The sequence below is a fragment of the Myripristis murdjan genome, chromosome 13 (genome assembly GCF_902150065.1).
Source record: "Myripristis murdjan chromosome 13, fMyrMur1.1, whole genome shotgun sequence".
In the NCBI taxonomy this organism is placed as follows: Eukaryota; Metazoa; Chordata; class Actinopteri; order Holocentriformes; family Holocentridae; genus Myripristis; species Myripristis murdjan.
The window spans coordinates 23,730,150-23,755,058 of NC_043992.1; the positions used below are offsets into that span (position 1 = coordinate 23,730,150).

The 24,909-nt window shown below is 43.4% G+C and overlaps 1 protein-coding gene across 1 annotated transcript in view; it reads right to left on the reverse strand.

The window, feature by feature from the left end:
• The window catches only part of arhgef17 (Rho guanine nucleotide exchange factor (GEF) 17), a 94,760-nt gene that overhangs the window by 30,120 nt on the left and 39,731 nt on the right, over positions 1–24,909 (reverse strand). The window contains exon 2 of the mRNA XM_030066279.1: positions 2,318–2,395. Coding sequence (XP_029922139.1) covers positions 2,318–2,395 — 78 coding nt within the window. The remainder of the gene's footprint in view (positions 1–2,317; positions 2,396–24,909) is intronic.

Sequence of the window (24,909 nt, forward strand, 5' to 3'; positions counted from 1 at the left end):
CAAACTTGGGGAAATGATGAACTAAATTATACCCAGAGTAACTTGTCCAAAGCCATTGTTTTTTAAAGATTATTTTATGGCATTTCTGCTTTATTTGATAGTGGCAGTAGAGAGAGACAGACCGGGTCCTGACCGCAACAAATGGCCTGCGGTCAGGACCCGGCCTTGATAAGAGGTACGTGCTCTACCAGACAAGCTACCGGAGCGCCCAGTCAAGGTCTTTGTTTGAGTGTGTCTGTTTGTTGAGTGTGTGTTTCATATCCCAACAGTGTCGATAGATGTGGGAACCGGAGCAAAACATGTGACATAGGTCATGAGCCACATTTGACGGTGACAGATTAAAACTGTTTTCCTCTTTTCTGCACAAAACTGCAAACTGACACACTCACAATATTTGTTTGTCTTTAAAATTGACAGTCAAATCCAATTGACCCAATCCATTTTTGAAAAGTATATTTTTGTTTCCCTAGCTGGTATTCTGTCGGTGGATTAGGGATTCGGTGGAAAACTATCGCTCATTGTTCATACTGTTGCTCATGTGGTAAAAATGAATCAAAATGACTTCACCGTCTCTGGAGGTGGCTTGGGTGATTGGATCTTCTGTGGGTGCTTTTATGTTTGGATGTTATGTGCTGTTACTGTGTGTGAACACCACCCAGGAAGCACCTTGATGCCAGGTGTAAAGAAAGCGCCAGATATCTGAGAACTTCAAAAACCACATGCGCAGAGAGACTGGCTTATTCCAAAACATGGCATTATGCATGTGTGTTACATTAGAGCTTGCTGGATGTGATGCAAGTTTCATTTGGACGACAGCGACTGAACTCAATCAGGTCATAACATTTTTTTTTTTTTTCATAATATTTTAACTCCTCTGTTTGCCCATTTCATTCTTGCTACCTGAGCTTCCATTTTTTACATATTTTATTTCATTGTTATTATCTGTAAAGCACTTTGTAACACTGGTTTTCCTAAACATATAGAGTTTGCTATTATTAAAATAAGCAAATATACCCACTAATTCATTGCTGAGCACCACAAAATTCAGACCCAGATCATAAATTTGGACAGCTTTTTAACTGTTGAGCTGCCTCCGCTACACCATGTCTGACATCCTCCTTGGGGGATCTACACTTTCACTGCAGTCACCGTGGTAACACTTACTTCCCTCGTGTCGCCATGGGAACATAGCTCAGGATTATTCACTTCATGGCCCAACACACACAAATGCTCATGCATAAGGAGAAACACTGCAGAGCCGGTATGTATGCAGCATGTGCAAACCCACACACACACACACACACACACACACACACACATAAACACACACACACAACTCCACACAAATAATGGTGAAAGCTTATACAACATCACTATGTGTGTGTATGCATGTGTGTGTGAGAGAGAGAAAGATGAGTCTATTTGGGGTTAATGCTAGTTAAAGGAGAGTGGTGGGCTTGAGACTTGAACACAGGTAAGGACAGAGTAAGTGGGTGAGAGTGTGTATGTGTGTGTGTGTGTGTGTGTGTGTGGGCGGGCAGATAATGCTGATGACAGTGAGATGTGATGGGGTTAGCAGCTTAGCCTGACAGGATGAATGACAATGAGTGGATTACATAATGCATACATTTGTTATTCATGTCCTCAGTGATGTACCAGTTCATAGTTACATTTCTCTGTGTGTGTGTGTGTGTGTGTGAGAGGGGGAGACCTGAAGGATGAGGCGACTGTGGTTACAGGGGAACTGAGGTGAGATAGTGTGGAACTTAGGGAGGTGTGTGTGTCTACCGTTGAATGGTAGCTTACACATAAAACATATGTATGAAAACAAGCAGAATCACAAGAAGCCTGTCTCCAAGAGATGGACCTACACTCAGACAAACAAAAAATTAAAAGTCATCTTTCCAATAGCACACTTAAGGTTAACACAAAGCAGGCAGGGTTTTTTTCATTCACCCCAGACACTGCAGAAACCTCCAGGTTCACTGATGATTATTAACACTCGTCCAATCAGAATATGGTGATTTATTGGTGATTTATCATAACCTGCATATAGGTTAGAGCTACACTGACATCAGGATTATCACCTAAAATGTAGAGCATGTCATTGTTTCTATGTGGGTTGCAAATCAGCGGGTGACCCGTTTACACCTCTGCTGATTGCCAAATAAACGCACAACCCCCTGATGCAAGGCTCAGAGCATGGGAGTAACATGCTGTTCAATCAGTTCACACTCAACTCAAATCCAGGACGATCACATGCATACTGATTTGATTTGTGTGTGTGTGTGTGTGTGTGTGTGTGTGTGTGTGTTACCTGAATGAGTGTACGTAGTGAGTCCACATATGACTGCTCTGTGTCCAGGAGGGTCATCATCACATGTCTTCTCATGTCCTGTAAAAAAAAGGAAGAGGGTCACTCATTGCTGAATATTGATCCATCTGAACAACATACACACACACACACACACCCACACACAGAGTTTGGGCAATTTATGCAGCTCAAAATAAAAATTTCCAGCATGTTACACTGTATGTTGTGACAATGGCATGTTAGTTGCAATCAAATGTGGTCTGTAACACTTTGGGGTGCGTCCCGCTTGAGGATATTCCTCACGTTTGGCTGCTCCAGCATTAAGCCTTTATTATGCTGCACTCTCTGCTTGAGTGTCTCCACCAGGAATTTCGTTTTAGGGATGTGCAAAAGGCCGCAAGTTTCTTGGCTAATTTAAAAAGGAAAAAACAACGAAAGATGCGTTTTTTTGAAGGAGAACAGTACAGCTTCGTAACATAAGGGTCGCTGAGAGGAAGGGCAAAGCAAAATGTAAAAGATTTTTCAGCTCTATTTCTTCCTTTGTGAGAACAGACCTCCAGCCTTGGTCAATTTGTGCATCATGAAATATTTTCAGATAAATGACAGCGCTCCACAACCTTGATAAAACTGGTGGGATTAGATTAACTTTGGCGATATCACAAAAAATCCACTTTGTCAGATGAATCTCAGAGGTCACTAAAGATTTCTGTTGCCTGAGTAGAGAAGGCGCCTTGACAACGATCCACCAAATGTAATCGCGCTCTGAGTCATAGTCAGAGACAGATCTTTTTAGGATAGGAGGAGATGAACAACAACAGCAGCAACAACAGCAGCAGAAAACAGAAAAAAAACAACAGGCTGTAACACAGATTTTACTGGATTTATTTCTCAGTCTGGAATGATGATCATTTTCTGATTTATTTATTTTTAAAGATGATACTTGCTGACATAAAAGTCTTATTTCGAACAGGATGAATTAAGTGTAAAATGACTGCAAATATGCACACACACACACACACACACACACACACACACACACACAGGACCAGGAAGTGTGGTTATACGGAGATTCCCACAGAGGAGAGCGGGAGTGGTGATCATAAAAATTGAACCAAAGCCAACCTCAGAAAATTCTGTGCACTTACGGATACACATAACACAAACACACACACACAGGACAGATTACGGGTCACTGAGGCCACAGGAACAAAGCATGACTAAGCAATTCCCACTAACAATGACTCATGAGCTATGGGATGCAAGTGAATCAAGCCCTCCTACACACAGTGCACATAAATCCAACAGAAAGAGAGAGAGAGAGGGAGAAAGAGAGAGAGAAAGAGAGGGAGAGAGAGAGAGAGAGAGAGAGAGAGAGAGAGAGAGAGAGAGAGAGAGAATGCTGAAAAAGTCTGGAATACTCTAAGTTCATTGCTGTGTCACTGCTGCAACAAGTGCAGACGTGACCAGTGCTCGTATTCTTCTTGTCTTCTACTCCTCCACACTGTGGCATGAATCAAAAACAACAGACGACTTAAAACTCAACAAGTGTGGGACCGCCTGTAGCTGAAATGCAGTTGTATACCACGTTCCTCCAAAAAAACATGGATGTAACGGGGGAACCTCTAAGCGCTACAAACGTGTCGTCTGTGACACTTCTCTCACTCTCTCCTCTCAAATTGTTCCCTGGTTATAATGGGATGAGACCTATCCTGTTATTTGACTAAAGACAGGCTATGTGTGGTGTGTGTGTGTGTGTGTGTGTGTGTGTGTGTGAGGCATAGAGAGTGGAGAATTATATGGGGTGTACAAAGATCATGTAAGGCAGTTAGAAATGGGCCTATTATTGAAGGGGTCTCTGGGGAGGCACCAAATATAACATAAATAGCATACATAGCCACAGGCAAACCATATGGTACAAAACACACACACACACACACACACACACACACACACACTGTCTTTTTCTTTTCCCCTGCTCCCCTGTGCCAGTGCCACTGTGCCCTATAAATAACTGGAACAATAACTTCCCAGAAAGGCCATGTTTAGTGTTTGGCATCTAAAGGTCTCCCAGGGGCTCTGTGGGGAACCACTGCAGGGAGAAAGGTGGAGTGTGTGTGTGTGTGTGTGTGTGTGTGAGAGAGAGAGAGAGAGAGAGAGAGAAAGAGAGTGCAGAGTGACTGTGAGAAAGAAACATGGGGAAAAATAATCAAAAGGTTACAGAAAGATATTTTATTCTCAGCCCAGTTGAATTCCTGTTTTTGCACAGTAAGTTATCGCTCAAGACGTTTATTTTTAAATGTTGCTGGTGATGGCCGTCATCCCTGTCAAACAATTCAGGGTATGACTGACTGTAATGGTCCTTTAGAGAGTAAGGGAATTAGTCTCTTGACATACGGCTCCACGTCTGCCTCAAGACAAACACACACACACACACACACACACACACAACTGAGCATGGGGAGATATAGGATAAGCACAGAAGATGTCTGCAATCCGCCTGGAGCCTGACAGGACCTGATCCTGTTGGAAGCATTTGACCTCATTTTCTTATACAGATATCAGCCTTTTCGGCAGATTAAATTTTAGGTTCGCACTATTTATTTTATTTTTGATGTTGTTCATGTGTACATACATATTGCGTGTTTGTTGCGGGCCGTTCTTCTCTAAACTACATTTCCTTGGTTTCTTTTTGTGTATGTATGTGCGTGTGTGTGTGTGTGTGTGTGTGTGTGTGTGTGTGTGTGTGTGTGTGTGCGTGATCATGTTCAGACAAACTAGAAATACCGCCTCGTGGTTGTAAGCCTCCGCCAACCACTCGCAGTTGACATCCGTGTCTGTCCACACTCATATTTAATAGAAATTTAATAGAAGGTTTTCAGTGACGGGTATGATTCCAGTGAATAATTTCCAGAGAGAAACATGCTGCCTTCACTTAGGGACTATTTTTGCAGAGGACCACAGAGGACTGAGCCACTGGGCGATCTCTAACCAGACGGCTAATCCGACTGAGATTATTCATAAAAAGAAATAAGTGTCCATCAAAGTATTCTTTCCATCCAGTTTCTTCACTTTCTTAAATTACAGTGCACACAAAATTGACCTAAGCCTTCATAAGTGTGCAGAATCTATTAGTTGGAATTAATTCTCTTTTAGAAACCCGACAACAACAGCGAGCATTCATTTTATAATCACCCATCAGATGAGTCAAGAGACTACCTCCAAGGTAATTCAAGATAAAACAACAAAACAAAACACCAAAGGATGGCTGCTTCAGACTAAAGACGTAAGTTCAAAAGTTACAAACAGACATAGAAAATAAATGTGTTGCTGCAAGTTGGAGTGTGAGACTCTTTTTGTAACTTTCGATCTGCTCGTCTCTCTCTCCTACCAGTCGAGTCCTGTGTCAAGCGAGAGCAGTGTTTGTCTGTAAGTAACATTATCTAGCTAGCTAATATTAGCAAATATTAGCTAACGTTTCGTAATGTTAAACATTGCATTTTCCTAACCTTGGCCAAGTAGTTTTGGTGGCTAATGAAGCTACAAAACATAGACAGGGGGCTAAAGTGGCTTCAGTAGCTAACAAGCTAACGTTAGCTGGCGCTCCCATATACACACATACACAAACATTAACAATAATTTGATGTTGACTCTGGTGCCACCACATTGGCTCTAACTCTAAATGTTGAGATGCAACATACTTTAGTTTTGGTTAAAGAAACGTTGACATTTCAACGTATTTGTTGGTTTGAAATCAAAAACTGCAACATTTTCTTCATGCTCCTATACACACCTGTCTTGTGTAACAGGTGTGTAACAAGTGTTTTTCTGAGTAAAGACAAGTTCAAATCCCATGACAGCACACACCCCCTCTGCTGAGGGGAGCGAGACACTGACCTCTGACCTCTGGGTGAAGAAGGCCAAGCCAAAAGACAAGTTTGTCTGATTGGAGTCCAGCATAAGACCAGTACAAAAACAACAGGGTTTTGTCATTTTGCTGTCATGAAACCTCATTTATGCTTATGGTGAAAATTTAGTTTTTCAACATACTATAAACTGGTAAGAATTAATCATCTATGTTGCTACCATGCATGAAGGACAGATGGACTGCCAGAGGGTTAGCTGTAGTTATACACTACCTGTACCTGGGCGGGTGGTGCAGCTGTGCAGCCGACAACCTGGACGACTGTAACAAATACTGCTGATTGTGGTTGTTTATGTCAGCTTTACTGGCAAGGCGCTATGAATACACAAACACAAGAACACCGTGTCCTCTGGATGAAGATCTAGTACATATTAAACCTTACTGGGGTGATCAAATTAATACATGCATGCATACACATGTGCTTCCATATCCAGTCTCTCTCTCTCTCTGTGTCTCTCAGAGTGGCTGTTTTCACAAAGCTACTGGCAAACAGAAACAGCCTGTCATCACATTTCTTACTAACTTACGGTTAGCTGTCTGACTAAATGGTTAAAGGTTCCATAGATAAATTAATAAAAAAAATTTGTGTTACACAATTTACACCCACAGGACATTTTGGCTGACACAAACAGAGTAAACACTCTGTGTCAGCCCCGCATCTGATTAGTCAACCCAAAGGTCTGGGAAACTGAAATGGTTAATTTAACACGTATTTCCAAACACTATTGACCCTGAAGATGTTTTGAAATGAATCCCACTACAACCAGCAGTCAGCCCTGGCAGAGATCAGCTGGCTTTCCCCTGTGTCTTCACATCAGGTTTTTACTTCTGATAGGGGCTGACACACGTAACTAAGGCCTGAAAACTAGTAAAATTGTTTCTACTGGTTATATTTCATTAGGTAAAACGGCCAACCAACAGAGATGTGTTGGTCTTCCAACACATCAAGGTTAAAATTGATTATTTTGCTCATAAGACAAACCATGAGGGCTGCCAACCACCCAATAAAAAAACAGAATCGTTCCATCGGCGGAAAGTTAAAAACGTGACCCATACTAAACTCATATGGGACGTGCTCTGTTCTGTATTTTGGAGGGTCAATTCTCCCTCCCTGTCTCTCTCTCTCCTAGTAGTAGTTTTATTACTTTAATTGGTGTATAATGTTAGTCAGACATTAACCCACTGACACTAGCTGGCATAAGCTAGTTAACAGTTACGGGTTGTGAGCATTAATAAGTGAATGACACACCCAAGTAGTCTGAATCAAACTTCAATCAATGGTGATACTGTTAAAAAAACAAAAAACAAAAAACAGACAGACAGGTTTACAGCCTCATTTGATTCCAGTTTGCATTTTAAGCTTAAATTGATTGTGTGTGTGTGTGTGTGTGTGTGTGTGTGACAATCAGATGAAACAAGAAGAGGAACTTCCCACAAGACAGGAACATTCCTCTGTTCTGTCCTAGTGGTCTTTATTAGATTACACACACACACACACACACACACACACACAGGAACGTGGTGAAATAATGCAAGGAATGCTAGTTTCATTTTAGCAGCAGGGTTGCCATGGTAACTCCAGCTGAGGGGCTGGCTGGTCAGAGGACTGCTCAGCCGCTGGAGCGGGAGTGAAGACCACTTCAGTCTGAGTCAGACCTGAGAGACGCTGAGGCTCATCCAAATTAACCCCGCAGAGGCCAGGCCACACACAAAACAGTCTCAACAGCAAGGACAAACACAGAATCATATTTCTATACTGATGGCATTTAACACCAGCCTTGGTCAAATAAAGAAAAGACTGACATTAACAAAATCATAATGTATCAAAAGGTGTGATGAACAACCTGCTGTTTAAATCCAGCTGTATGACTGTGGCGGATCGAGGTGTTGGACAAACCCCATATGTCTCAAACAGTCCAGCTGACCACATGACAGAAACGAAAATAAAATCCATTTACCTCGACGTACACTCCTTTATTAAAATGTGTTGATCATTCCAGTATTTAAGCCTTCAAGTATTTAAAACAAACAATGAGTCAACTGTGCTTAAATAACAACTTTTTAGTTTGCACAGAATATCAGGTGCAATGTCTAGCCGAGACATGAGAAAAATATGGAAATAATAAGCAGGCTTATACATAATTAGAGAAAGAAACAACAACAACAACAAAGGAAACTTCGATGGCATCGTTTGCATATTTTGTTCTGTGAATTTATTATAATCCCCTGAGCATCTGCCTCAAATGCAAAATCCTTCCATACACGACTCTTGCTGTGTTTGTTTTGTCTCTTCTGCAGCGCAGACTTGAACAAGCGTAAATTATATGTATGCTGCCTCCGTCAGTTTGGGAAGAATATGTTACAGCCCACTGAAGGCTAAACCTAAATAAATACTAAATCTAAATAAATACAGCCGGTACCTACAGTGCCATAGAGAAATGGGTACCGTTGCATTTTTGGACTTTGGCATCGACTTGGTACTGCAGTATCAGTTCTGGTGGCATCCCCAGTCTATATCAGACAGCACAATGGTGAGCAGAATAGCTCTATCATCATTTACGGGCATGATTAAGCATTATTGGAAGCTATATAATAATAGCAATAATGCTTGTGTTTATAAATCTCCCCGATGAAATGCTTTGTCCCCTTTCAGACATATTTCCATTCCAACCTAAGCATGAATCTATTTGTAAAAGCTGGAATCTATTTTCTAGTTGTAACAGATTACAGCTCCCAGTCAGTTGTACTCAGTTACACTTCCAACTTCTCCCAGTCTTGGGAATGACACGGCCTAAAGCCGGGCTCTGATTATCTAATTTGCCCACCTAAAGAGACAGATCCATATTCAGTGACAGACAGTTAATGAGTGTTCAGGCTTGTAAGGCTACAAGGATGCCACGTAAGTGTATGGCAGTTCTCTCTCTCTCTCACTCACTCACTCACTCACTCTCTCTCTCTCTCACTCTCACACACACACACACACACACGGAGTTGGGATTAAAGTTCTAGCCTGTGGCACTGTGATGACTTTGCTTGGCCAAAAAAACAAAGGATGACTCTCTCTGATCCTTTTGATTGGCTCAGAGGGTTTAGCACATCTCTTATTACCACTTGGCGCATCTGTAACTGTGTGTGTATGTGTGTGTGTGTGTGTGTGTGTGTGTGTGCACACGCGTTATTAGACTCAGAGCATCTCTGAACAGACGTGTAGATGTGTGTGTGTGTGTGTGTGTGTGTGTGTGCTCAAGTACAGCATGTTCTCCTGTGTGCCTTGGAGGGACTGTGGCGATACAGGGGGTCCATAAGGTGACGTCTCTCCCAGAACAGCAGCCAAACAAAACAGTAATGACAACACACACCAGAGCCGGAGCGCAGACAGCTCATTCTGGACCTTCGTCTCATGTTTCTAGCTGTCCTTCCACTGTCGTGCCACTGCGAGTTAGGGCTATCTTCGAGCCAGACCGTCTTAATGGCCCTCGGCCTCAATCCGCAAGAACAAAAAACATTCATATTTCCACTGTTGTGCTGATAGCCCTGCAGTCTCGTCAGTTTTTGGCAGACCTGTCCCATTATGCACTGGATCCCTACTGCTGCCAGCTCTCTCACTATATATTGCATAACATCCTCATTTTGGCAAACACCGTCGATTTGACACTGGATATTATCCTCTGCCCGGATAGTGAGCAGAGCCCTAATGTCCTCGTTTGACCAGTGCTGTTGGTTGCCATTTTTCTTTTCTCTGTTATTTTTCTGCTACAAAAGGAAGCTGCTGTGCTGACATCTGTACTTATCACCTAGACCCGTCTCCCAACTGATCACCCTAACTCCGCCTCAGACCTCGGTTAGCCCTGTCTGGCATTTGTGGGCATTTGGAGGGCCATTAGCAAGGCCGTAATGCCCATATACATTGAGAGGTAAAAGTTCAGGCACTCCAAAAATGTCCCCCCCCAAAAATATTGCTGGAATATATTAGCAATTCAATGTTCAGGCATATCTGTCTCCCCCCCAATGCTGAAATGGTGGTTTCGGCCCTGGCCATTAGCACCAAGAAACTGGCCTCGACAGCTCAACCGAGGCACAATCAAAGACCGGAAATGGAAATGGAAATGCCACTGGCCTTTGCACGCACTAGCACGCCCTTGCTTGGTGCAACAGTGGAAAGGTGGCTACTCTGTTTTACTTGACTCATTATTTTAGTTGCAACCCCGTAGTGCTGCCTCTGATGTTTGTTAACTCTGTATGAGCTGTATTTCTGTCTTGATAGTACTGACTTTAATGCGCCTTGTTCTGTGTGCTGGCACGCTCCTAGTTTTTGTGTGCTCAAGTCAAGAGCCAGACCAGTCCAGACAAGACTAATCACTAGAAATCCATTTTAAAGAAAAAAAAAAAAAAAAGCATTTAAAAAACTAATTTTTACTTATTCTTTACTGTTTACCTAGGGTTCATGTCTCATTCACTGCTCTTACTTGCTTCTAAGTTTTTATGCTGCCCCTTTCTTTTTATTTGTGTAAAACTGTAAAACTGTCTCTTCAGTTACAGGCTTGCTTGTGACACTAGCAATGCCACCGTTTGGGGTTTGACTTCCACAGAGGGAAATCAAATGGCATACAAAGAGCTCTATTCTTAAACTCTATATAGTCATTACTGTGGATAAACATTTCCCAGCCCTAGATCCAGACTGTGAAAGCATTATTTTGTCAACCAAGGACTTAAGGTATCCTTTTATTCTCTTAAAGCAACATTCAGCACTACTACATGCAATTTTCACTGTAAAATGACGCCTTGCAGTGAGTCATCACTGAGTGTCTTCTTTCCACCATACAATTTACAGCCAGCCTGTTATGATTTCCTGGTTTTAGATGACTAAATTTCTGTATCAGCCTGAATAAGTTTCTCCTCTGTCCTCCACTTCACCCCTTTGCTGCTTCAGACTGTTTCATAACTTCTCTGGAATCATGCATGCTTCAGGTAAACATATCAAAACTGCAGATCAATTGTGCAAGAAAGTTCATTCAAAGCAGCTTAACGTCCTGTGGAAGGTCTGAAGCTTCACCACATTTTTAAATTGGAGGTAAGAGACAAAATAATTCCAAGTAATATAACAAAAAGCCTTCAGAGAGTGAAATGTATCCCTCATTTCCATCCAAAAATTTCATTTTTCACCTTGACTTTAAGTTCTGTTCAACCAAGCTGCTGGGAGGCCGGGAGCAGGACCGACTGTGTGTGTTTACCGATGAGTTTGAGCTCTCAGCACCCCCTACTGGTCAGAAATCACTGAGTGCAACTTTAAAGCTCCAAAACTGCTTTTAATTTCAGGCATCAGTCATTTCGATTTTGAACAACTGTTTTTTTTTTCTTTTATTGTATTGGCTGACCTTTTACTAAATATTAGGTATTGACCACTCGTGCCCACTTCTGACACGATGAGATAAATAAAAACAGTCAAAACTGCAGAAAAAGTCTTAATTTTCTCCAAAAATAATTTAACTGTCATCGTTTGAGGAATTTATTTAGTATGACAAAGTGTTAAGATACTGAATGGAGAGATAATATCATTTTCAATTTAAAAATACTGGTTTTGCCCCTCAGAAACACATATTAGCTGAACACCAATCTTAAATAATTTCACTGAAGACAGCAGTGACAGATAAGAAGCCCTCTCTTCTCCTCTCACTGCTGTCATCACCCATCTTCCACCACATCCCCCCTCCTCAACCCCGACAACTGTATCCCCTGGCAACAGCACGGCGACAGCAGCAACAGGCAATGCTGCTTCCGTCACCCATCTCTTCCTCTATTCATCTATTTCTTTCAATCTCTTTCTGTTATCTTCCGGCATCCTGAAAAGTGATGGTGATCCCGGGGTTTCACCTTTTGTTTCTGTTTCTGTTCAGAGTGACGTGGCTGAGAGTTGAGGAGCCGAAGGCCACAGGTATTGCGCTTCGCTGCTGCTGGAGGTTCTGCCTTTCAGCAGCCTTATGTAATCCTGACGCAGATATAGACTCTAGGGCACATGGAATATGTGTGTGTGTGTGTGTGTGTGTGTGTGTGTGTGTGTGTGGTGTGTGTGTGTGTGTGTGTGTGTGTGTGTGTGTGTGTGAGAGAGAGAGAGAGAGAGAGAGAGAGAGAGAGAGAGAGAGAGAGAGAGAGAGAGAGAGAGAGAGAGAGAGAGAGAGAGAGAGAGAGAGAGAGAGAGAGTGTGTTTTCCGTAATGGTCGTTGGTTGGTCACAGACTGCTGACCTACTCCACACAGATCAATGGGTTTCTCTCACTCTCTCTCACACATGCACACACACGTGGACACACTAATGCCCAGTCGCCTAACTTCTCCATCTTCATCATCATCATCATCACCTGCTCATCTCCTCTCCTCTCCTCTCCAGTCCCGTCTGTTCTCACTTCCATCTCCCCTCAGATTCACACAATTTCAGCAAAATAACTAAAATTTTATTTGCTTGCTGAAAACTTGTGGGCATGCAAAGCCCTTTGAGACTCTAAGTGGTGATATTGGGCTTTAAATAACGTAAACTTGAAATTTAGATGCGGAGGCACTTACTAGAGCATCTGAAACACAACACCGACCCACACCAGATTTTCTGTTTCAGCACCAGCCTGGAAAATGTATGTGAGAGTGGAGGCATGACACACTTTGTATTTTGTGGGTTCATTTTGCTGACTCTTCCATGTTACAAAATGAACGATTTATAAACTGCTTGCAGCTCTTTTCTTTGTCCTATTTTAGGATGTGTGTGTGTGTGTGTGTGTGTGTGTGTGTGTGTGCGTGCATGTGTGTCACTGACCCCCCTCAATTGTTTCTTTAGGTTGTTGCATCTTTTCACCTCTACTTCCACCCATTCCTTTCTCCTTTCATCTTGTCGTCCCTTTTCCTCTCTCCTATTTCCTTCCTTCTAAACCCCCCATCCCCCATACACACACACACACACACACACACACACACACACACACACACACACACACAAACATTTGGAGACGGTTAAGTAAGTGGATACATAAATGGATTAACAGGCTGGGTGTTGAGATTAGCATAACTACAGCGACTGTGTAATGTCTACCCGTGTGTGTGTGTGTGTGTGTGTGTGTGTGTGTGTGTGTGTGTGTGTTTATGTGTGGGTGCGCACATAATCCGAAGACATATTGATCCTGCTTCTGCACAAATATCCATAGCTACAGTGTCGCCCAAACAATGCACGCACAAGACAAGGCAAGGCTGCTATGAATATTTGCCACAAAAATGAAACCTAAAAAAGTTAATACTCGTCTAATTACCAGACGAAAAAGGACAAAGTTTACCGATTTGTGAACTTTTACAAGTGTAGACGGACAAACGCAGGCGGGCTACAGAGGTGTGTGAAAATAGGTGCTGAGGCTTATCGTGTGATTCACTCAGCGCTAATTGCATTAGAGAAAGAGAAACAAAGAGAGAGGGAGAGATGATCCTACAGAGCGAGAGAGAGAGAGAGAGAGAGAGAGAAACATTACCCCAGGCAGAGACAGATTCAAAACAAAAGGCAGAGCAACAGTAAACAGGGACAAACAGAGAGACATACAGAGCAAGAGAGAGGGACAGAGAGAATTAAATAACACATTTCCAGTAGAATGATATATATCTGATATATATCTATATCTATCTAGAAAGAGAAAGAAGAAGACAGAGGGAAAACAAGGGATGAAGTGGATATGCCTGGAATGGAGGGATTATGAAAAAGAGAGCAAAAGAGAGAGAGTGAAAGGAAGAGGGAGAGGGAGACGAGACAGGCTAAAGAGCCAGATCGAGACAAATCTATAAAAACACGGAGTGGTACGTGATACCGTCTGAGCGACGCAGTCAAAGTGCAACACGGTGACCACAAACACAGACGCACACACACACCTAGGGAAAGGTGTGCACGACAGGCACACACACAAATATCTGTCATCTGCAAAACCACAACAAAAACAACACCAGTCTACCTCTCCATTAGACGGGGAGTTCCCAGCACAAAGTCCATTCCCATTGACGTTCCCATTGGGATTCCCATTCCCGTTGTTGTTTCGGAACCGATCCACAGCATCCCTGTCCGTCAGTTCTTCTCCGCCATCTCTCTCTCCTCCTCCTCCTCCACCTTCATCCCCTGTGTTTTCTCCATTCTCATTCATTTCCTCTAGAGCGATGCTGAACTGGGCCAGGGTTCGAACCATCTGCAGCATACGGAACGGTCCGTGTGCCGGCGCGCACACTCACCTTTGCACATAGACACACGGGCGAACGCCCCGGGAACTCCTGGCACGTTTATTCCCCTGTTTACTCAAGCAAACTTGGTTTCCATGTCTATAAAATATCACCAGGCGCGATGAAAAAAGCAAAAAAAAAAACCAAACAAACAACAATAAAAAAGCACACCTGAGGGTGGAAGAGTTAGAGAGAGGGAATCAGCACCCTTCCTCTCTCTGTCTTATTCCTAACAGGAGATAACCATGTTGCTGCCAGTTGTTTTTCCTGTCCTGCCTTCTCTCCTCTCCTTTCTTGGAAACAAACGCTGATCTCCCAGAAAATTAAATCCGACTAATGCAACCTCTAGTTGTCATATAGGAGAATGTGTCGGCTCTGCTCCTCCGTAAATTCAGTCTGTGTCTGTGTGTGTGAGAGTGTGTGTATTCTGTAGCAGGTAGGCTTGGCTCCGCCGCTTCTCGGAGTGCATGTGTGTGTGTGTGTGTGTGTGTGTGTGTGTGTGCGTGAGATGCAGCGCACACGATATGTGAACACAAACACACACTTCAGCGTGCCTGCATGAGCAGTTTCTACTGCGTGGAGCATGCGAGGAAGATGTGGGTGTGTGTCGCAGAGTGCGTGGAGCATGGAGAGATAGAGAGTTTGTGTGTGTGTGTGTGTTGTGGCCCTCCCTCTGGGTGTGTATAATGAAAGACAGCAGGCAGGGCAGACGCTCACCGCTCAGCTCCGCTCTGCCAGACTCTACCAATCCCTCCACAAGCCGCTGATTGGATTTGAGAGATGGGAGGAGGGAGAGACAGACCCAGCGAACAGAGCTCAGAGCCATCCATCCATCCATCCATACATGCATCTATCCATCTGTCTATACGCATCTATCCATACATCTATCCATACATCTATCTGTCCATCCATCCATACATCTATCTATCTATATATCAGTATATCCATTTTGCTATCCACTTTGCTGCTGTGATGCGTGAAATTTCCCCACCGTGGGACTAATAAAGGAATATCTTATCTTATCTTATCTTATCATTTATCTATCTATCTGTCTGTACATGTGCCCATACATACATCTATCTAGGGCTGGACAATAAGAACTAGAATATTTTTTGACTGAATACCTCAATATCAATAATGTGATGATGCTGTATGCCTGGTGGCACGTTCATATTTACAAGAACAACGAAAAAATCTGCACACTGGAGAGGAGGAGGGTAATCACACTATTTTTTTTTTTTTTTTTTTGAAAAATAAACAACACCAGAAAAAAGAGCACTCTCACTTTTCTGTTGGGCAGCTGCTGGGTAATGAATTGGTTTAAGTCATTTTTTCTGTCCTTGCTTTCTATATTGCAGTGTGCAGATTAAAAAAAAAAATCTAATGACTAAAAGTGATTATTAGGCCTGCTTAACGAGCATATGATCTGCCGTTATAATGTGAGGTTTAGTATCATGATAATGATATAATATTGAGATATCTTCCAACCGTCTATCTGTCTCACTCCCTAATGAGCACAGAACTAGAATGGATAGAAACCCCTCTCCTTAGTCAGTTAAATCTCATCTCATGCTCAGTTCCAGCCTTTCTATCTTCTGACGACATTATCTCCAGTTCTCTGGTGCCCACTGTAGGGAGCACAGGCCAAATGCTCCATTCAGAAACACTGATTTGAATGTGAGAGCCCGTTCTATCTGTTCTAATTCTACGCAGGCAGATTTAAGAGAGCACTGAATGGCAGCAGCTAGGCAACGCTCACAGATAACCATGACAACAGTCAGCATAGGATGGAGCTTTAACAATTCATAAACAATGAGCACTCACAGCAACACATAATACACACACACACACACACATAATACACAGACTGCAAAGAATGTGTGCGACCAAAGCATAAAGACAACACAACTGCAATCTTAATGAGATCAACTCATAACAGAGAAAATGTGTGTATATGTGTGTGTGTGTGTACACTGGTACAATTGCATTGTCTGAGAGTTCCTGGAAGTATAGCAAACAAAAATGCAGTTTTAATGAAAAGGTGGCAGATGTGCGAGAGATAGCGCAGCATGTGGGCTCTAGCTGAGCTAAGAGAGGCACTTACAGGCAGAGAGATAACAGGAAGGAAAGTTAGATTCAAGGAAACTGCATAACATGAACCAGAAGCTCCTCGGGACACAGACGTGAACCGTCAAAGAGCAGCGCAGCGGGTCTTGATGTTCTGTGCTGTAATGGAGTGACACATATTTTCTAGGATATATGATACTGTCACAATATTTTACCCACAATAACAGTCACATAACGATACAGGCGATTCTGCAAATAAGTGATATATTATAAGATAATCAGCTATGATACCTGATGATATCCTTAACAGAGGAAGAGAGAATACCCTGGAAAATCCAAATTAGTCTTCCAATGAGCAGGAATCAGAACGTCTATGCCTCACAGCAGCGCCAACAGATTATCTGTGCAAAGTAATGATGCTGTATCACAAACGAGTATCACAATATATTGATATTTTGTCCCATTATGTATTTCTTTAATTTGACTCCAGTGGGAAATTACATAGGCCTCACTACTATGGAGTAAGTATGATAAAGATCACTTGTACTTGTACGACCTACTCCAGATGAAATCAGATGTAATGCAAGACCTTTCAAGGTTTATTTTCATTTGGACGTTTTCATTTTCTAGGACGTCATTTGATTGACCATCGTCGTACGGCCTTCCTTTAACGGCCTTGAAATGAAACAAATAAAATACAACCCTGAAAGATAATTCTTTGCTGTGCATGAGGGGCAGTATCTTAGCTTTAAATTTCCACTCATCCCTATCAAGAACAACTCCAATACAAATACATGGGCATGTGGCACAAGCCTGTGTACATAAACATTTGTTAACAGAGACATTTTTATAACAGCATTATTGCATCAATGCAAATTGTACAGGGGATGTGACAGTAACTATTTACTTATTTAAGAAATAATATACTAAAATAATGTGGTACTGTCCTCACTGGAAAGAGGATGACTTTTAGAGTTTTGAGTTAAGCACAGCTGCGTGGTGCGAGGTAACTTTATGTTGTTTTTTTTTTTTGTTTTGTTTTTTTTCCCCCAGCCAGTATGAACCGGAATAGACTGAACCCTTTCTGTCCAACAGAGATCAGATGGTGACAACAGGAAAGGTCAGGAAAGGACATTTAAAGGTCAAGCTCATGGCAGGAAATTGGTCTTTAATCCTTGTTGCCATAGAGATAATAGACGGTTTTGGAGGTCTGGTGACGGAGATCAGACAAGACAATCTCTCATGCATGCTTTGAAGTGGAGCTGGAAAAAAAATGAAATATATAATACAGTATAGTCACTCTCTCTTACAGCAGACTCAAACACACACACACACACTCATGGACACATTCATACAGGTATGCTTGCACCTCCACACACACACACACACACAGCAGTGTGCACTGTCAGTCTGCTGGAATGTGCTCATACACACACGAGACATAAACCCACACAGGTCTGCAATGTCTTTAAAAAAATGATACTGAGTCAGTGAGGAGGAGAGAGAGAGGGATGAATGGATTTTCATTCTTTGTTTTAATTCATCGATTAACCATCAAGTCTATAAAGTGTTAAAAGTGATGACGGATGCTCATGGGAAGTGAGCGAAGCCTCAGCTGATGTCTTCAGATTGCCTCCTCATTCTGATACAAACCCAAAAAAGGATTCATCTGATGATATGACGGGAGAAAAGCAAGTAAATCTTGGCATTTATGAAGTTCTAACAAGCAAGTATTTTGATATTTTCACTTGATAATTGACTACCACAGTTAATGGTTCATCAAAATTACAATTTTATCCTCATCGACTAAGTGGTTATTTGAAAATTTTTTCATAATTATTACAATACAGTACTAACTACTATGATATGAACTGATGCTCCATTGGAAGCGTTAAGTGTTGGACAAGTTTTAATGATGAGTGTGTGTATGCACGCATGTGTGTGTGTGTGTAAAAAGGTTAGTAGACAGGGATGACAGAAAAAGAGGCAGCAGTCACAGCTGCATGTGTCTAACTGTCAAATTAAATCAGCGCTACCTTCATTTTTCATATCATGAGCACTGGACTTTAGTCATTGTTTTAGTCACGATCTACTCATGGGACATGTCACACTGTGGGTGACAGTGTGTGTGTGTGTGTGTGTGTGTGTGTTTGTGTGTGTGTGTGTGTGTGTGCGAGTGTGTGTGTGTACTTCTGCAAACCAAATCAGCTTTTTACTTCTGTGGCTAAAAACAGGCTATTTAGGCACTGTAAGCACTCCTCACTAAAATTAACAAGCAAGAGCCCCAACTTAGCAAAGGGGCTGCTTTGTGAATTTATCATCTTATTTACCAAACACCCAAATGTGCCCTGGACACAAAAACAAAATGTTAAAATGTCAAATAACTACACATGCCTTTATTTATCCAAAAACCTATCCAGCTCCTCCTTTTCCCCTCAGGTCTGATGCTTTGAAGCTCTTTCCAAGAGGAAGGAGGGAATCAGAGGAGATGATTCAGTCTCTGCAGTCTCCATGTTTCCACCCCGGTCCTTCCACAGAAGCCCCCGGCCACTCGGGCTCATTATTTCCTCTCGGTGAGAAGCAGCCTTCACTGCTGTATGACATCGCCCTATCTGAAGTGACCGTGATACGGTGCAGGTGTTAGTGTTAGGGCCACCGCTGACCCATTAAGCTACAGCCGTGACCTGCATCCAACTGGTGAGATCAGCATCCCTGACCCCGCATCCCGTCTCCATGGCAACTTTACAAGGCTCACATCCACGGCGTTTCCTGTTTAATGTTGGACCAATGTAGTTGCGAGGTAGTGAAAGGAAAAGAGGCCATGTGTGTGCGTGTGTGTGTGTGTGTGTGTGTGTGTGCATGTGAGCTAGGAAAAGTGGGCAGCTTGAGGATGGCGAGCACTCCCTGAATGAGTTAGCAGCTCGTAGTTGAATGACCCAGATTTCCAAGGGCTCTGTATTGGCACACACACACACACACACACACACACACACACACAGAAACGCACAGCACCACACATGATTTCTCTAACTACAGGGTGAGTTCAAGCTAAGTTCTTTCAACGGTGTTACGACTGTTGTCGTTGTGTGCAGTTGCTGTTGGAGTGTGTGCTCTGTTTTTTTTCCTCCCTATCTTTGTTAGCACATGGGCTCCACCGTGACGTTGGATTGGCTGGGGTTCTCCGGTCCCAGGATTGGCTAATGAAGCGGGAGAGGAGCTATATAAAGCCCAAGATGGATGCAGCAGCAGGCTCTCCTCATCCTCCTCATCTCCCAACCAGCCATTCTTTTGTGTCTACGATTGTGAAAGTGTGTTAGAGCAGTAGGGGTGAACTGCCATTTTAGTTAACTCATTTTCTCCTGTGTTTGTTAAGTTAGGAAGGTAAGTGTTTGTTGTTTGGTTTCCTTGTTCAGGTTAGAGTTTGTTGTTTTTCAGTTAGAAGTGTTTTGTTTGTTATGTTGGCCTTGGTTCCCCCGAAGTTACATTTACATGGGGTTTTTTTTGCACTATTTTCTCAGTTTGTAAATAAAAAAACTATTCACTGTGAGAAGCTGTCCTGCTGGCTACTTGGGACTTGGGGAAAATGGGGCCTTTTTCATGTTATGTCTCCGCACCCCTAGACGGGGCATAACATGAATTGGGGGCTCGTCCGCTTCTTTTCGCGCTTCGTTTAGTGGTAAGTTTGGTGAGTATTTTCTTCTACTGGTTGGCAGTTTTCTTTGGTGTGTGGGGAAAATATGGAGTTTTCAGTTGAGGATTTTGTGGCCAATCCTTCTTGGGAAAAATTGGAAAAATGCAAAAAAGCAGATTTGTTTGCAGTGGCTGACAGCTATGATGTTCCTGTGTCTCGCAGTGACCGGAAAGCAGAGCTCAAGCAGGCTTTGTTTGAACACTTGGTGGAGAGAGGTGTGTTGCCCTTGTCAGCTGCAGCCATGAAAGGGGCTGAAGCAGCTGTGAGTGAGGCAGAGGAAGAAGCACCTATGGTGGATGTGAAAGTTGCGGAGGCTGCTGGCGTGTTCACCACTGGTGTGGAATCTGGTCTGACCTCTGATCCTGCTGTAGGGAAAACTTCCACAGAGGATCTTCGTTTGCAACTTAAGATAAAGGAGATGGAGAATAGAAATAAAGAGCTTGAAGTGAAAGCCATGCATCTCCGTATCAGAGCTCTGGAGCTTGAGAGGGGAGCTCCTGTGTCCTCCACCCATGTGTCTGCTACTCAAAGTGCTGTCTCTGCTGGTTTTGATATTAGCAAACACATAGCATTAGTCCCTTTGTTTCGTGAGTCTGAAGTTGACTCTTATTTTGGCGCTTTTGAGCGCATAGCTGCTGCATTAAAATGGCCCAAGGAATTTTGGTCACTGCTGTTGCAGTGTAAGCTTGTGGGAAAAGCCCAAGAAGTATGTGCAACTTTGTCAATTGAACAAAGTTTAAATTATGAAACTCTTAAGAAAACTGTACTTCAAGCCTATGAACTTGTTCCTGAGGCTTATAGACAAAAATTCAGGAATAGTGAAAAAACTGCCAACCAGACCTATGTTGAGTTTGTGCGTGATAAGAGCGTTTTGTTTGATAAATGGTGTCAGTCCTGCAATGTTGAAACTCTGGCGGAGATGAGAGAGTTAATTCTTCTTGAAGAATTCAAAAAATGTCTACCGGAACGCATTGTAATTTATTTGAATGAACAAAAAGTGTCTTCTGTGACCAAAGCCGCGGTCCTGGCCGATGAGTTTATTTTAACTCACAAAAATGTGTTTTCTCCACCAGCACCTAGTACCTCAAGCCATATACCTGAGCGTAAAAATAGGTCGCCAAAATTGACACGCAAAACCGCGTCACCAGCAGCTGGTGAGAGCCGCAACTGCTTCTACTGCCATGAGCCAGGACATGTGATCGCTGTTTGCCCCATTCTTAAAAGAAAAGAGAAGCTCAAAAGCGCTAAAGCTCCCGCTGGTGTGGGTTTCATTCAAACCGCGCTTCCACCCGCCATACATTTTGAGTCTGACCCTGTGTCTGAGCCTGAGTTAAATGTGGAGGTTGATCCTCGTTTCAAGCCCTTTGTTTCTGATGGTTTTGTGTCTTTAACCGGAGAGGAGAAAGACAAAGTGCCTGTTACGATCCTCAGAGATACTGCTGCCTATCATTCGTTTATGTTGACTGATGTTCTGCCACTTTCAGCTGAAACTGCCTGTGAATCTGATTTGCTGGTGTGGGGAATTAAAATGAGTGTACTTCGGGCCCCACTACATATGGTGCACTTGCATTGCCCCCTAGTGACGGGATGTGTGAAAGTTGCAGTGCTCCCACGATTCCCGATTAGTGGCGTTTCATTTATTCTGGGAAATGATTTGGCCGGGGGAAAAGTGTTTCCTCCACCTGAAGTTGTTGATGTGCCTATTTCTGATGTGCCCACTTCTGACCCCTCTGTCTTGACGGTGCCAAATGTGTTTCCCGTGTGCGCCGTGACGCGCGCACAGGCTCGTAAACTTGGTGATGTGGTGGATCTGTCTGAGTCATTTATGTCTACGTTAGATGAGAGTGAACCTGCCACTTCAGTTACGTCCACACAAAATGAGAATGTGCCAACATGTGTGAATGAGTTTGATCTGTCCCTTGCTGATTCTGAGCTGAATTTGAATGTGACCAGAAAAATGTTGATTGATGCTCAGAAAAATGACTCATCTTTAACTCTCTGTCTGTCCTCTGCTCTAGCCACTGAAGATAACCTGTCACCTGTTTTCTTTTTTGATAAAGGTGTGTTAATGCGCAGGTGGAGCCCCGACTCCAGTGAGGTCAATATGGTGAACCAAGTGGTTGTCCCGAGAGCGTTCCGACAGCAAGTGCTCAGCCTTGCACATGACTGCAGCTTAGCAGGACACCTTGGCATTAAGAAAACATACTCCCGAGTGCTGCGTAATTTCTTTTGGCCAGGGTTAAAATCAGATGTGGCGAAATATTGCCGTTCATGTCATGTTTGTCAAATTGCTGGGAAGCCGAATCAACCTGTCCCGCCGGCCCCCCTGCATCCCATACCGGTGCTTGGGGAGCCCTTTGAGCGTGTGTTGATTGATTGCGTCGGCCCTCTGCCCAAAACTAAATCTGGAAACCAATACATTCTGACAGTGATGTGCGCCGCCACCCGCTATCCTGACGCCATCCCATTACGCACTCTAAAAGCCAAGCCTGTTCTGAAAGCTCTCGTTAAGTTTTTCACAACCTTTGGTTTACCAAAAACTGTCCAAACAGATCAAGGTACAAATTTCATGTCCAAGGTATTTTCACAGGTCATGACAGAGTTAAAAGTTAAACACATTAAGTCAAGTCCTTACCACCCAGAGTCTCAAGGTGCGCTAGAGAGGTTCCATCAGACGTTAAAATCCATGTTACGCAAATATTGTCTGGAGTCCGACAGGGAGTGGGATGAGGGTCTCCCTCTGTTGATGTTCGCTGTGCGAGAAACTCCACAGGAATCCCTAGGATTTAGTCCGTGTGATCTGGTGTTCGGTCACACTGTGCGCGGTCCTCTCCGGCTCCTCAAAGAAAAGTGGTTGTCGGAGACACCCAAAAATGAACATAAATTACTAGATTATGTGAGTACTTTCCATGAGCGTCTCCGTCATGTGTGTCAATTGGCCCGTGAAAATCTGGCACAGGCCCAAACAAAAATGAAGCGTCGTTACGACATGAAGTCTGTGCGCAGAACCTTTCAGCCAGGTGATCAAGTCCTGGTGTTGCTCCCCTTACCTGGTTCCAGTCTTCAGACCAAGTTCGTCGGTCCATATGTAGTGGATCGAAAAATCAGTGACACTGATTATGCTGTGCAAACCCCAGATCGCAGGAGAAAAACCAGAGTATGTCATATTAACATGTTGAAACGCTATGTCTCCAGAGTCCCTGATCCTCAGGTTCCTCCTCCTGTTGCTCCGGTGGTGTCCGTGTGTGCTGCTCCTCCTCAATATCATCCTTCCAGCGATGGGCTGTCGGAGAAGAGTGGTTTGCTGCCAGCCGCTCGTCTAAAAAATTCGGAGGTATTGAGTAATTTGGAGTCCTTTTTGGCTCATTTGTCTGATTCCTCTCGTGCAGACATCACTAAATTGATTGAGGATAATTTGTTGCTTTTCTCTGATCATCCCCGTCAAACTTCTGTTTTATGGCATGATATTGATGTGGAGAGTCACACACCTATAAAGCAGCACGCATACCGTGTAAATCCGGCCAAACGGGCCCTGATGCAGCAGGAGGTAAGTTATCTGGTTGAGAATGGTTTAGCTGTTCCCAGCATCAGTGCTTGGAGTTCCCCTTGTGTGTTGGTTCCAAAACCTGATGCAACTCCACGTTTCTGTACAGATTACCGTAGGGTAAATGCCGTCACCAAGCCCGACTCCTTTCCGCTCCCCAGGATGGAGGACTGTGTTGACAGAGTCGGATCCGCCAAATTCGTAACAAAACTGGACCTGTTAAAAGGTTACTGGCAAGTCCCTTTAACACCCAGGGCGTCAGAAATATCAGCTTTTGTTACCCCTGACAACTTCCTCCAATACACAGTGATGCCATTCGGGCTGCGTAATGCTCCCGCTACATTCCAGCGTTTGATGCATATAGTGTTGTCTGGAGTTGAAAATTGTGAAGCGTATTTAGACGACATAGTTGCATACTCCTCCACCTGGTCCGACCATTTGGACACATTGCATCTCATTTTCAGCCGTCTTCGTGAGGCCTCTCTCACCTTAAATTTGTCGAAGTGTGAATTTGGCAGGGCAACTGTTACATATTTAGGTAAGCAGGTGGGACATGGGCAGGTGCGACCTGTGACAGGAAAAATTCAATCAATACTCGATTACCCAGTTCCACAGTCAAAGAAAGCATTACGTCGTTTCCTTGGTATGTGTGGGTATTACCGTGGTTTTTGCAAGAATTTTTCTGATGTTGTAGCCCCGCTGACTGGTCTGGTTAGTCCTTTGAAGCCCTTTGTCTGGACCCCCGCTTGTCAGGCTGCTTTTGAGTCTGCCAAGGCTTTGTTGTGTAGCACACCTGTCCTTGCTGCGCCCTGTTTCACGCGGCCCTTCAAGCTGGAGGTAGATGCCAGTGCGTGTGGTGCAGGAGCTGTTCTATTGCAGGAGGACGAGCAGTTTATTGACCACCCTGTGTGCTACTTTTCAAAAAAATTCAATAAACATCAGCTAAACTATAGCACTATTGAAAAGGAAGCACTCGCTTTACTGCTGGCGTTACAATATTTTGAGGTATATCTTGGGTCCACCTCATATCCGGTCCAAGTTTTCACTGACCACAACCCCCTTGTGTTTTTGTCCAAGATGCGCAACTCAAACCAGAGGCTAATGCGCTGGTCACTGCTACTGCAAGATTTCAACCTAAAA